At 57.9% G+C, this 13616-nt stretch overlaps 1 protein-coding gene across 5 annotated transcripts in view; it reads left to right on the top strand.

Moving 5' to 3' along the window:
- ARHGAP26 (Rho GTPase activating protein 26) overlaps positions 1-13616 on the top strand; it is a 141568-nt gene that overhangs the window by 15735 nt on the left and 112217 nt on the right. For all 5 annotated transcript variants that reach the window (XM_086621834.1, XM_086621833.1, XM_086621832.1 and 2 more), the window contains exons 2-8: positions 5999-6094; positions 7074-7135; positions 7539-7610; positions 8823-8924; positions 11806-11916; positions 12562-12666; positions 13418-13547. In XM_086621834.1, coding sequence (XP_086477960.1) covers positions 5999-6094; positions 7074-7135; positions 7539-7610; positions 8823-8924; positions 11806-11916; positions 12562-12666; positions 13418-13547 — 678 coding nt within the window. The remainder of the gene's footprint in view (positions 1-5998; positions 6095-7073; positions 7136-7538; positions 7611-8822; positions 8925-11805; positions 11917-12561; positions 12667-13417; positions 13548-13616) is intronic.

The following is a 13616-nucleotide window of genomic DNA, read 5'->3' as shown; positions in this document are numbered from 1 at the left end:
CCCTGCACTTGGGCTGGTGGTTTGCACTGTTTATGCCGGAGCGTTTCCGTCCCGGGCTGTCACCGCCGGCGCCCTGTGCGCCGTCTGTCCCGGCAGCTGGCGCAGGGGACGCCTGGTGACTGTCAGACCCCGTGCTTGTGCGGTGTCGGCTGCGTGCGAATCCCAAAGCGTTCTGTAGGTCCTGAGGCTTCACCTCTGTTGTTCCCAGGTGGCAGGACCTGGCATTTTCTGAAAGGGGAGCTGCTGTGCGGAGGCTTACCGGTGCGTTGGCACCTGGCGAAGGTGCCAGGAGCAAGGCCAGGCCTCGTGTCGGCACGTGCCGTGGTGCAGCCATGAGACCGATGCCACCCCGGGACCGGTGCTGCCACGAGACTGTTGGTCCCTATCACACACCCACGGGCACAGGCGCAGTAAGAAGGGCCGGGTGCGTTTTCTTAAAAAATAGCCAGAAGATGAACCGTGAAGTAAATGCCAATTGTTTTATTTATTTTTTTTTTTTGGAAGCTTTAGGAAACTTGTCCAACCCACGAGGGGGGAGCTGGTGACTTCTGTCCTTATGGTTGTCAGTGGGAGCGTGGTCACCCCCCCAGCTGGGGGCTGGGAAGCCCCTTGGGGCGGTGGGGCTGCTGGCAGGGGCAGACAGGGGTGCCCGCGGGGACGGGACAGGCTCCTGCCCCACCGGGGACGGGGACCCTCCCGTCCCGCTGCGGGGGCTTGCGGGGGCCGCACAGCCTGAGCCTGCCGTTCCCTGCCGCGGGGGAAGGAAGGGGCAGGAGTCTCGGTTCCTGTTGTCCGGTTGAACATTAAATATAGGCTATTAAGCAATTTTTTTTTTCAGGAAGTGTAGAAATACCGCTCTGCGTGAGCACAGCCCCTGTCTGACACCCCAGCGCTGGAACTTGCCTCCAGTCTTGCAACTGGCCTCATCAGCATCCTTTGCTCTCCCCCTTTTTTAACCCTTTGCTCCCGGGCTCGTTAGGGGGTTTGTCTTTCACCCGAGCTGCCCGCAGCCTCCTGCTGCTCCTGCCTCTGTCCCGGGTACCCCAACAGCACCGCTGAGTCAGAGCTGGTTTTGCTTTTTTTCCAGCTTAAATAACAAGCTGGCTGCAAAGTCAGCTCTGGGGAGAGTCCCCGCTTTCGGAGCCAGCAGTTTGACTTTTTCCGACCTGATCTTTCGAACGTGCTGTGGGGCTGGGGGACTGCGGTCCCCAGCGGGCAGCGGAACGGGCAGCAGGGATGTCTGTCGTCTTGACATCTCATTTTGATGCCCCTTACCTCTGTGGTCGCTTTGGGAGAGCCTGGGGACCTATTAAACACTGACCACAAAGAGACGGGGTGACAGGGGTGTTGCACAGGGGTGAGGTGTCCAGCTGAGGGATAAAACTGGGGAGAGAGCTGGGAGTGGTGACCAGGAGACAGACAGGGCTGCCCTGTCTGAGCGACGTGTCCCTGGGGAGTCCTGGGCACGGGGGCTGCCCTGCCACCCCGCTGCCTGCGGACCTGCTGGGACAGGGTTGTCCCCAGCACACCCGGGGTATTGTAAGCATGGAGGAGGGTTGGGAAATCACGTCTTCCTTCTATAAACAACCTTTCTCAGTAGTTTCAGATTCTTTTGGAAGGGACTTTTTATGTAAAGAAACCACCACTTCAGTCTCGTTACAGTAACAGCAACCACTTCCCAGAAGGAAGATTTAACTCTCAATAGCGGAGGAGGAGGAGGAGGAGGGACGCTGGGGTGATGCGGAAGGACAGACGGTGAGAGCACGAGGTGCTCCCTTGCTGCTGATCCCTTGCAGGGCTGCTACAGGCTGGAGCAACCTCGGCTTCAGCCAGGTTTAAGGGGGAGCCCCAGTGCCTGGAGGTGTGAGGCTGGGACAGGAACTCAGCCAGCGATTACCCGGCTCCCCGGCTGGTGGAGGGAGGAGGAGAGACGTGGGGTACCAGGGGAGAAGCGGGGCTGACCCCTGAGCTGAGCATGAGGGAGGAGGGACAGGCAAAGAGGTTCACCAGCTGCCCTCTGCCTTGCTGGGAGCCATCCCCCTCCCTGCTGTTCCTGCGGCGGATGGCGCGGGTGCCGGCGGATGGCATGGATGCAGTGGATGGTGCGGATGCTGAGCGTGTCTCTGCCATGCAAGGGACAGGTGCTGCGGTATTTGGTGGCACACCGTGTGCCCCTGCTCTGACTCCGCGGTGCGTGCCAGGGCAGGACCCTGAGTGCTGGCAGGGCTCAGCTCCGTGAGATGCTTCTTTCCCTGTGGTGGGAGTGGAGCGATGGCATTTCAGGGGCATGGCCAAAACTGGCTCCTGAACATCTGTGGAAGAACTGGTGACAAAAAATGCGAAGCTGTGGCTCAGGAGTTGTTGTGCCAGAATGGATGGAGCCGCAGCAGGTGGGGAGCAGCCCGGAGGCAGATCCCCTGCCCGCACCCTTTGTGCCACTCAGCTTTGCCGTGCTGATGGGCGAGCGATGCCGGGCGCTTTGAATCACCGCTCTCTGGCTTGCTGCCGGGAAAGACAGGATCAGACCTCGGAGTTCAGCTCCAGCTCCCTCCTTACTGGGACACGCCCCTGCTGGAGCCTCTGCCGTCTGTGGGGTTGTGTCTCCTTCCATGTCACTTGTCCCCATCCTCTGCAGTTTCTCCCCCGTTTCACATGGTTCAGGTCATAAACCCCCCCACCCCGAGAAGGGGGGTGCTGCTGGGTGCTCCCCGAAACGGCTGAGCGGGGACCCTGTATCACAGTGACGAGCCGATACATCGCTTTGTAAAAGGGCATTTTATTTTGATGGTCAGTTGCTGTAGCTACGCAGCTGGACCTCCGGCACGCGGTGCGTGTGCCTGTTTTCTGTCAAGCGGACTTTCCCGAAGGGATCGTTCCGTCCCCGCCAGCCCGGGGGTGTGAATGGGGAGCTGTGGGAGGGGATGAGGAGGAGGAAGAGGAGGAGGGCTGCGATACAACCCCCCTGCGGGACAGCCCGCCTGCCGAGGGGAAAGGGATGAGTCGTGGATGGGGGAGCCGTGGGGCAGGATGGTCCCGTGCTGGAGCGGAGGACAGATGGACACGGCGGGGCGTCGGATGGCACGTATAGCTGCTACTTGAGCACGGCACGTATTGACTGGAGACGGTGATTCAGGCACGCTCGCCGTGGTGTGCCGGGCGCGTTGGAGCGTGTGCAGGCGTTACCTCGCAGGTGGGATGGGGATCTGCTTCGCTGCTGCTCGACCCGTGTTTTCTCTGCGTGGTTTTGTCTCGGATCCCGGGCGCAGGCGGGAGCCTGGATTCACGGCGGCAGGGCTGAGGCTGCACCCCGGACCCTCCTGCGGTAGCGGGGGCCACCACGTGCCCTCCTGCTGTTTCTGCAGCTATGGGTGCAGGAAAGGTTCCGCGTCCTGGCACCCCTGGGCTGCTGCCACTGACCCGTCCCCGCCACACGCTGTGACCTCGCTGCTTCCGCTGGCACCTGCGCATCCCTGGATCTGTCCCAGCTCCTGCCTTGCAGGACCACTATCTGGTGGGGTCTGGACCCTGAGCTGGTCATATTGCTCAGGCAGGAGGATTTTTCTGGCTTTGTGGTGGTTTCCCCTGATGTTGCGGTCGACTGATGGAGCCAGCCGGAGAACTTGGAAGCAAAACTTTCACAGCCCTTGGCGCAGCCTGGCTGTGACTCACGCGTGTGATCAGGGTGGTTTTACTCGTGTACAAGTTTCTGTTGAGCCTTTGTGGGATTTTGGGTTTGCTCGTCCACAGCCTTGGGATAGAAGCAGGCTCAGGAGGTGAGCTGACCCACCGAGGAGCCACCCTGCTGTCCGTGCACACCCCTGCCTGCAGCGCAGCCGGAGCTTTGGCTGCTTTCACTGGAGGATTTTTTTCCCCAAAACGTAGATGAGAAGTTCAAGCTTTTAGGAAAACGGGATGGTAGGAGTGTGGATGAGTCTAACAGTGGCACAGGGGGGACGATGGGGCCCCTCCATGCCAGCTCCTCGCTTGCTCCCAGAGGTGTGGTGTGGGTGCCCCTCTCTCCTTTTCTGGCCGAGGCTGCTGCTAATTTTAGCATCTGCTTTGCCCCTGCGACTTGGCCGTGTCGTTCAACGAGTGGCTGCCAGCGTTCCTCCTTTATCACCGTCACACCGGGAATTATCTCCTTCTCCCCCTGCCTCTCCCTTGCTCGTTATAAGCACCGTGGGCCATTGCTATCGGGCACCACCAGCTCCGAGGGCTTCGCTCTGGCTCGTGCCTGGTGGCTGCAGAGCCCTGACCTTCTCGTTGTGCTCAGTGGGGAGGGACGGTCCTGGCAAGGGGTGCTGCTCAAATGGATTCACACCCACACCGGGGCAGCATCTGGGTCAGGGTCCTGCCCAGCCAGCAGTGGGCACGCGGGATGGCACAGCAGGTCTGGTTTGGCTGGGGATGTGCCGTGCACAGCGTGGGCAGGGTATTGGTGAGGCCACATGGCTGCTGGTCAGCAGAGAGCTGGAGGAGAGGAAGTGGCTCCTTAAGTCATTAACGTCATCTTCGTTATTATTCCAGAGGAGGCAGGAGGCCGCCCGGCTCTGGGGAGCGGGGTTCAAGTGCCCCGAGCTCTCTGGCTGCCCCGGCAAGGGAGGGGGGGCTGCTCTGCTGCGGGAAGCAGCAGCACGGTGTGCAGAGGAGAGCGGGGAGAGCTGCGCCAGGGTGGGGGGTGCTACCGAGTGGCCCCCAGCCCTGCCCAGCCGCGGGGCTGCAGCACGCCGGCGTGCCCAGAGAGCTGCCATGGGGCTGTCCTGCTGCCGCGGGTGCCCTTCGCCTGCGTCACGCCAGCAGCACCCAAACTGCAGAGCCGCAGTAAACCCTTCCTGCCTCCTCTTTCAAACTGCAGCAGGAGCACCCTGGAAGCCGCTCCGAAAAGCGCACAGTCTGCTCTCGTAGGTGCAGGGTGCTCCTGGCAGCCCCGGGCACGGGCAGGGTGTCAGCAGTGCTCGTTCCTTCGTCTGCGGAGCAGAAGGCAAATGCTGTTTCGTGTGAACGCGCGGATGCTCCGCTGCCAGGTCCCTGTGGCTGCGGCTCCGTTCCTGCTCCTTGCAGAAGCCCCTGCTGTGCTTTTCCTCTGGGAAAATTCCCGGTGCTTTCCTTCTCCCTGCTCGGGTTTGCTGGGTGGTTTCCTGCTGTGTTGGGAAGCAGTTGTGCGAAGGCAGCTGGGACTGAGCTGTGGGCAGGATTAGCCCCAGGCTTTATGCAGAGGCACTCGGAGAACAGCTTTAATGCTCGGAGAAAGCTGTAAACTCCCTTATCCCATGGGGGAAGCAAAACACTGAAATTCTTTTGTGGTTATCTTTTGGCTGTTGGTGTCTGAGGGGAGGAAATGGCCTTTGTGTGCACATGCATTTTTTCCACCTGTGCTTGGAAAGGGAAAAAAGAAAAGGCTGAATTTTTGGACTTTGAGTGAAAAAATGCACAGGGGAATTAGCATTACATCTTCCTGGCAGCATCTTAGTGCCCGCAGTCCCTCCGTTGCTCGAGAACAAGTTCGTCTCGGAGCCGGTGGCCTTGTGGTGCCCGGGTGCCCGTGTGTCTGCGTGCGCGGGGTTACGGGGCCGCTCCGAAAAGCCAATCCTGGATCCGCTCAGGTCACTGCAAGTAAGAACTTAATAGGATTCAGATCTCGGAGAGAATCTACAGCTTGGAAAGCAATAAACCTCGGCATTATCGCCCGTACATGGTGCCTTCCTTCAGCAGCACTGGGAGCCTTGAGCTCCCGCGTGGTTCTCACGGTATTTTGGGGTTTCATCTCCTGCAGTATTTTGGCAGGTGCTGACTGAGACCCTGCAGGGCCCTGTCCCTGGGGTGGGTGCAGGAGAAAGGCAGTGCTTTCAGGGCTTCCCCAGTGCCGGAGGGGCCCCGTCAGACGAGCCCTTCCATGGGGTCTCGCTGGCTAGGATTATGCATCCGCCTGCGTCGTGCCGTTGGTGGGCTTTTTCCTTTCCTAACACCTGCGTTTTCCCCTCCCCTGCTCTCCCCGCAGACCTGTCGGCGGCCAAGCGCAAGTTTGCAGATTCCCTCAATGAGTTTAAATTCCTCTGCATCGGCGACGCCGAAACGGATGACGAGATCTGCATAGGTGAGTGCTGGGTGCTGGTGCTGTGGGCAGCCCTGGAGCCACGCTCCGGACCCCTGAGCAGGACATGGGGGACAAACACACAGGAGGACGCCGAGGGGCCCAGGAATTTGTCAGGGTGCTTTCCTGCACTCCGCAAATGGTGTATTTCTCCTGGTTCAACACAGCAAAGCCTTCCCAAGGAAATCAGTTTTTGATTCTTGGCCTAAATCTAGCCCTGCCAGATAGGAAAGGAGGAAGGTTACCCATATCTGAAACCATCCAGGTTATCTGGCCCTGTCCCATTGGAGATCAGGGATCTGGAGATGTGGTTGTGGCTAAACACGCTGCGAGGGGCTGCGATCCGAAGGAGAGGAGCAGCAGCCTGGCTGCCGGCTGCCTGAGCAAAGGACCCGGTAGGAGCCTGGCAGTGCTCTGCCAGCCGAGCCCGGCTCCACCACGGAGCTTCTCATGGCGCAGGGCAGCAGCATCACCTGCCTCACTCCATGTTATCCTGCTTCTGCCCCAGCTGAACTTTTGAAGCTTGTTGTACACATCATCTGGAGCCAGGAGAGCAGATGAGCTTTAGTCGTGATTTAACTGTGCGTATTTATTTGTGCCCAGGCTCTCAGCAAAAATAGCTTTCTCATCCGAGTCCCCTTGCTGTGGTGCACGTGCTGGTGAGCTGCCACTCGTGCACTGGGCATGGCCGGGACCTGTGCCAAGCTGTAGGGCCGTTCGGTGGCCAGCTGTTGGGTAGGGCAGGTTCAAGGTGAAGGTGTGGTGTTCCCCTCTGGACCTGCAAACATGACGCTGGGAATGCTCTGCTGCCAGTTCCTTTTGTAGGCAACTGGAAGCCTTTCTGGGAAGAGAGCAAAGATGATGAAAAAACCTCGAACAACCACCCCTCAAACGCAAAACCCCCCAAAAACTGCTGTTCAGTCTCTTTCTTTAAAAGTAAAATAAAACATTAAATGCTGACTGTGCGGTGTGTCCCTTCCAGCCAAGTCTCTGCAGGAGTTCGCCACGGTGCTGCGGAACCTGGAGGACGAGCGGATGCGCATGGTACGGCCCCGTGTGCCGGGAGCGGGGTGGGTGCTGGCACTGCTGCTGCCGCTGGCGGCTCTGCCTGCAGTGTGGCACCCAGGGCACCGTGGCGTGCAGCGATGCTGCTGGTGGGAGCGGCAGCGAGTCCTGGTGCCCCCTCGCTCACCCAGGGCAGAGCCGCGGCAGAGGGTGAACGTGGTGGTGGGGCTGGTGCAGGTGGGACTCGCTGGGGTGAGGAGCAGGTTTGGTGAACAAGCCCTTCAGCCTCCTCTGTGTCCTCAGCCAGTGCGGAGCCGGAGGGGGTGAAGCGCGCGGGTTTCCGTGGGCTGCGGGAGGGTTTCCTTGGGAAAGGCTGTTGAGCAGCTCTGGGGCTGAGCTGGACGAAGGGTGGTGGGTGAGTTGTGTCCGTCTTTGCCTGTAGATCGAGAACGCCAGCGAGGTGCTGATCACGCCGCTGGAGAAGTTTCGGAAGGAGCAGATCGGGGCCGCTAAGGTAGGCTGCCGCTGCGCCCAGCCGCGCTCTCCTCCGGCAGCCCCTGCTCGGGCTCGGGAGCGGAGCCCAGAGCCGCGTGGCAGCGGCCGTGCTGGTGGCCGGGACCTGGCACGCTGCAGGGATGGGCACTGCTGGGCACGGGATGAGAGGACACGGCTGCTGCGGGATGGAGACAGGGACGATCCAGCCTCTGGAAAAGCGCCTCAGTGTTCCCAGTTCATCCACGACCAAGTAATGTGCCAAAAATCGCGTGCCAGTTGAAGTGAACTCTTTTTTTCTTCCTTTGAACTAGAATTAGTATTTTCTTAGAGGGTTTCCCAGTTGCCTGAGCCCCCCAGTCTGCCCTCCCACCCTCGCTGTGTTGCTGGGCGGCTGCAGGGGAATTTGGACGGCTTCTGGCAGGACGGGCGAGCCCGGGGAAGCACCGGTGTGGTTGAGGGTGGCTCTGAGACAGCTTGGCCCCCCCCCTTTCTTTCCTGCCTTTGTTCTGAAATTAAAACCACTGTCTGCGGCTCTCCTGTTGTTATAACAACCTGCTGCTGCCTGCAAGAAGCACATGCCAGCCTGTCGGGACCGCGTTTGCGTGGCAGCGGTGCAGCCTGGCCCGGCTGTCCTGGTTCGTGCAGCTAAAAAAAGAGACAAAAAGAGGCCAGTTATTAGCAGGTGTCAGGGGTGGATTTTGTGCTGGCGTGTCGGGGCGGCGAGGCTGGCATGAGAGGTGCAAAACAGAAGTTAAGGTTAACATCCTCCTCTAACGCTTGTGCCACAAAGAGCCCAGTTACTGCGTCATCGTCTGGAGCGACAGACGGGATAAGCTGTTGCGACGGGCGGTGGGACGGGATGTGGGATGGTGATGGTGTGCTGGTTAGCTGGTGAGCAAGCACTTTCCTCACTGTCTTGGCTTTGGACCAGCCCTGGGCCTGGATGTTTTGCCGAGCCTTGGACTCTGGGGATAGAGGAGAGGCTCCCCAAAGTCTGGATTTTGGCAGCACAAGCCATTTTCCTATAGCTGCCTGATGGTCATGGATAAAACCAGCTTCACCGCTTCCAGATGATGCCCCTTGGCCTTGGTCCCGTCTCGTGCTGTGCAGAAAGGGGTCAGCTCCAGCCTGGGACTGGCAGATCTGCCCGATGCCATAGGCATTCCATGGATGCTCACAGCTGCCCCGGTGCCATTGTGTTCAGCATCACACTTTTTGTTCTGTTTTGTAGGATGCCAAAAAGAAATACGACAAGGAGACGGAGAAGTATTGTGGTGTGCTAGAAAAGCACTTAAACTTGTCTTCTAAGAAGAAAGAATCCCAGCTTCAGGAGGTGAGAGCAGCCTCTGGTTTTCCATGTCTAGCAGTAACCGTGATGAGCTTTTTGAATGCTTTATGCAGCTTATAGCATTGGTTCTCCTGGCTGTAAACTCATTTTTTTCCCTCATTCTGGCTGCGAGTGGTGGGTTTTCCCCTCTTCTCTAATCAAAGGGGATGGAGTTGTTTTGGTGAGTAAATCGGAGAGATCCCAAAATGGACAGCAATCAAAAAGGGGAGAGAGTTTATAATTAAAGAGTGTAACAGAAAGGAACTGGTTCTGCTGCAGGCTTCCCTCGTGCCAGCACAAATCATGGATGTCTTTAGTTGCCTTCTCTGAAAGTGGCTGCGCTGGCTTTGGGCTTCATGGGAGGAGTGATCAGGCTTAGTGCTTTTAAACTGCTTTAGCAGCCCATGGCTGACTCGGACGTAGTTAGCTGCTGTGCCAAATGCTCTTACTGCCTGAGTACGTCGAGTTTTCAATCACTTCTTCCCAGTTTGGGATTCCCTGCGCTGGCCCGGAGCTGGGTCGGTTCCCGCAGGATGCGTGTTCTTGCTGTGGGCACAATGCTGGTGTGCTGCCGAGCCGTTGCTGGGGAAACTGGGATAGCTCGGGTGGTGGTATGGTGCCCAGCAGAGTTGGGGACTCAAGAGAGCAGGTATATCTGTGGCACAAATGATCATCTTCCACCAAATCAGGGTTGATGAGAGGTAAGAATCAGGGTTGACGTGCCTGCAAGCCAGCTTTGTCCTTGCAGAGGTGTTCTGGGTTTGTAAATCACTTGCCATGTGGAAGCACCCATACATCCCAGAAGACAGACAGTCCCATTCTCATGGATTTTAAATAACCCTTTAAACCTCTGGTTTAGTTTGTGTTTGAAATACTAGTGTGAGATGCAGGAGTGGCAAGATTTCTTCCTGGGGAGGGAAGGAGCCACTTGTGGCTCTTGGGCAGTGACTCTGAGAGGTGTGATCCTGTGCCCTGGCCAGAGCATGGCCCTGCGGGGCTGCCCGGGAGGCCGGGGCAGCAGGGTGGTGGGATGCAGTGTGGAACGCAGGCAGTGGCGGGGTGTGGATGACGGCTGTGTGCGGGATGGGGTGCAGGACGGGGCCCAGGATGGAGTGCGGGATGCCGGCAGCACGTTGAGCAGCACTGGGTGCTGGTGCCATCTGCTGGCATCTTCCACCTCAAACGTTGACTTCGTTTTTGCTGCGGGGGCAGGAGGCGGCTGCATCAGCAGTGCCTGCTCCCAGTTCAGGTGCCTTCAGGTGTCCGGTCCTCCTTCCCCGGGCGCCAGGAAGCCGACAGTGGTTTTGGTGGCTCTGTCCCCACCGAGGAGGTGCCTTTGAAAGCGCAGTCCAGCGTGTAGGTTGTGAAACATGGATGGGGCATCCAGCAGCGTGTGGGAGCCCTCGTGCCATCCAGCACCTCCCTGAGGCTGCCCGCCGTGGTCCCTGTGGTCCCTGCTTCCGAGGGGCGATCCAGACCGAGGGCTGCTGCGGGAAAGGAATGGTAGGGAAGTTAACACCACCTGCTTGTGGGCGGTCTGAAGCTTCACTAGAGACCTTGATGTCCTGAGAGATGAGGGTTTGTGTCTGGGAGATTGGGAGGTTTATATTTCCTGACCTCCTCTTGCTGTCTGCATCTGGAGGGTGATAGCGGCCAGATGTGCAACTGCTGCGGCGAAGTGGGGAGAGGAGGAAAGCATGGGAATTCTCTGCTGCTTTGGCTGTTGACCAATTAAATAACACGCAGAGTCTAATCTGCCGTTTAACTCCTGGCAAAGTTATTGGATTGCATCATATTTTCTGCTTTTCAGAACTCAGTTTGCTAAATACCTCAGTCTGCGCACCGTGGGCACGCAGCACAAGTGCTGGTGCCAGGTCACGGGGAAAACGGGCCGTTCCACGGCTGCGTCACACAGAAAATCAGGAGCAAGCCGCTGTGTCAAAGGCAAGCGGGTATTTGCCAGCTGGGTTTTGCAGAGCCCATGTCCAGCCCTGATGGTGTATCCTCCTCCCTGGATGTCCGGCTCTGCCCTGGGCACAGTGAGGGTCACGCTGGTGAGGGCACCCTGCCGGCCTCAGCCAGGACAGAAGAATTCATCTCCTGTTGAGCAATGACTCGATGGTGTTTTGCGCTGGGGGAGAGGCTCTTTGACCTGCTGAGTTTACTGGTGCTGAGGTCAGAGGGATGGTGGGTCCTGAGACCGAGCTCGCCGTGGGCACCGCTGGCAGCGGTGATGCCCTGGGTTGCTCTATGCAAAGCGTCACTTGCAAATATGGCAGCGACGTGTGCCGGGGATGGCAGCCCGGGGATACCTGTGTCCCCCACCCCGCTGCCAGTGCAGCTGCTCTGCTCCGCACGCGTGCCGAGGTTGTTTTTACGCACTGGGATTGGGGCATATCCCTGGTTTTGCTCACTTGGGCTTTAGCTTCAAAGCAGAGGAGATTCGCTGTCTGCTGACCTACCGAAGTGACATGCTCACTTGAGTGGGTGGTGGGTGCATGTACCACCCAGTTTGGCCCTGGGACACTCCGGGCAGTTTCCTGTTGTGGTGCTTTCCAGAAAGCGGAGAATTGCTTTTTATTGTCAAGTATGCAGCAACTTCTCATTTTTCTCACTTCTGACACGTGCTTTTCTACACAGCTGTTGAGGTGGTGAGAGCGTGAGTCATCAAACCCATTTTTTTCAGCTGAAGAAGGAGCCTGTTCACGTGAATCAGGTTTATATTTAATCGCTGTGCCATCTGTCCAGCCCCGGACTGGGCTCTGAAGCTGAATTTGTTCTGCACGGCCACGATCCCACTAGACCCAGATGTCCTCTGGTCGCGAGGCCGAGTGCTCCCGCTCAGTGGTGACTTTTTATTTCCTCTTTAATCTCCTGATGCTTGCAGGCAGACAGCCAGGTGGACCTGGTTCGGCAGCATTTCTACGAAGTCTCCCTGGAGTATGTCTTCAAGGTGCAGGAGGTGCAGGAGAGGAAGATGTTTGAGTTCGTGGAACCTGTAAGTGAGCGCCGAAGCTGCCTCAGCCTGCGAAAAACGGGTGATTGCGTGGAGGAGCGGGGGCTTGGGGGAGCGGGGCTGCAGTGTGGGGTGTCCCTGCGGTGAGACAGCGAGGGGGCTTCAGCCTCACCCTGCTGCCCCTCCGTCGGAGAGAGATGTGGGGGAAGAAAGCACCTGTGTGAGCCCCAGGGCACGGAGCCGCTGGCTCAGCACCACGTGCACGACGGAGACATTTAATTTCTGTCACATAGACTTGGTTGGGGGAAAAAAAGAAGAACTACTGTAATGTTCACAAGGGAGGAAGAGAGCAGGAGTGACAGAAAGGGGAGAAAAAAAGAGTTTTGTAAGATCTCCCTTTGCTCAGGTCCTCAGTCTTTTAAAGCTCCTCTGGGAAGCACCAGACCTCCCCGGCTCTTTGCGAAGGCAATTCCTGCCGAGCCAAGAGTAGCTTGGAGTCGGGAGAGGCACCATGCCGGAGTGGCAGCGTGCTGCCCGCTCTGCCTGATGCCTCCGGCTCCGCTCTCGGTGGCCCCGGGGCTCGGGTGATGCAGGAAGGGGGGGGACGACTGTCCCCTCGGCAGTGGTTGCTCTGACAGCGGCTGTGGGTCTGTACTGACCGTCTCGATTCGTTTTACCCCAACGCAGCTGCTGGCCTTTCTGCAGGGGCTTTTCACCTTCTACCACCACGGCTACGAGCTTGCAAAGGACTTCAGCGATTTCAAGACAGAGCTGACCATCAGCATCCAGAACGTAAGTGTGCCAGGGACCGGTGCCACGTGCCCGTCACTGTCCTGCAGAGCAAAATAGCACTTTTGGCTATATTTTAATAGAGGTTTTATCACCCTTTTTTTGTGTGCCATCAAGCAAAGGCTTCGACTGTGTCATTGAAAGAAAATTCTCTGCTGTAAATAACACTACATTGTATACACTGCCTACATGGCAGTTCATCCCTGCAGAGGCCCAGCTTCCCCCGAGTCAGCCGGCGGGCACGCGTCGCTGCGCGCCCTGGCAGCGTAGTGAGTGTTTCAAACAGTTTGTGCAAGCGGTGCAAAGTGCTGCTCGTCCTGGGAAGTGCAGCACTTTTTGCTGTCCCAGTATCCGGGCTGTGGAGCGGAGCTCTTCTGCTGCTGTGGCCATGCCTGCGCACTGGGCATATGTTCAGGGCTTTGGTGTGTTGACATTGCACCTTTACTTTCCTCTCTTGTTATAAAGTTACTCTTTTTTTACCAAGGATTCAGACTTTTTTCATTCTTTTGAAACAACTTTTTCACAAAACTCATAGTACAAGTAACTCGCCAGTTGTTGTAATATTTTCCTTTTAGCTTAAATCCAGGCCCAAGAAGAAAACCTGTCCTGTGGCTGGCGGTGGGCTCCCCTGGTCCCATTGCCCACGTGGGCACTACAGCCGTGCCCCAGCTGTGGGGTCCCAGCCCTATGTCATGACAGAGGACACGGTGTTGGGTCCATGGATTGGAAAAGACTTCCCTGTTTTAATTTGCAGACGAGAAATCGTTTTGAAGGAACGAGGTCAGAGGTTGAATCTTTGATGAAGAAGATGAAGGAGAATCCTCACGAGCACAAAAACATCAGCCCTTACACGATGGAGGGTTATCTCTACGTGCAGGAGAAACGTAGGTGTCGGGGTGGGGGAGCTGCCTGCCAGGGCCCTGCGGCGAGTGGGTGCCTGGGGAAGGGGGTTT

The sequence above is a fragment of the Tauraco erythrolophus genome, chromosome 16, assembly GCF_009769465.1.
Source record: "Tauraco erythrolophus isolate bTauEry1 chromosome 16, bTauEry1.pri, whole genome shotgun sequence".
Lineage (NCBI taxonomy): Eukaryota > Metazoa > Chordata > Aves > Musophagiformes > Musophagidae > Tauraco > Tauraco erythrolophus.
Note: the sequence above shows the minus strand (reverse complement) of the source record. Positions and strands in the feature narration are given on the sequence as shown.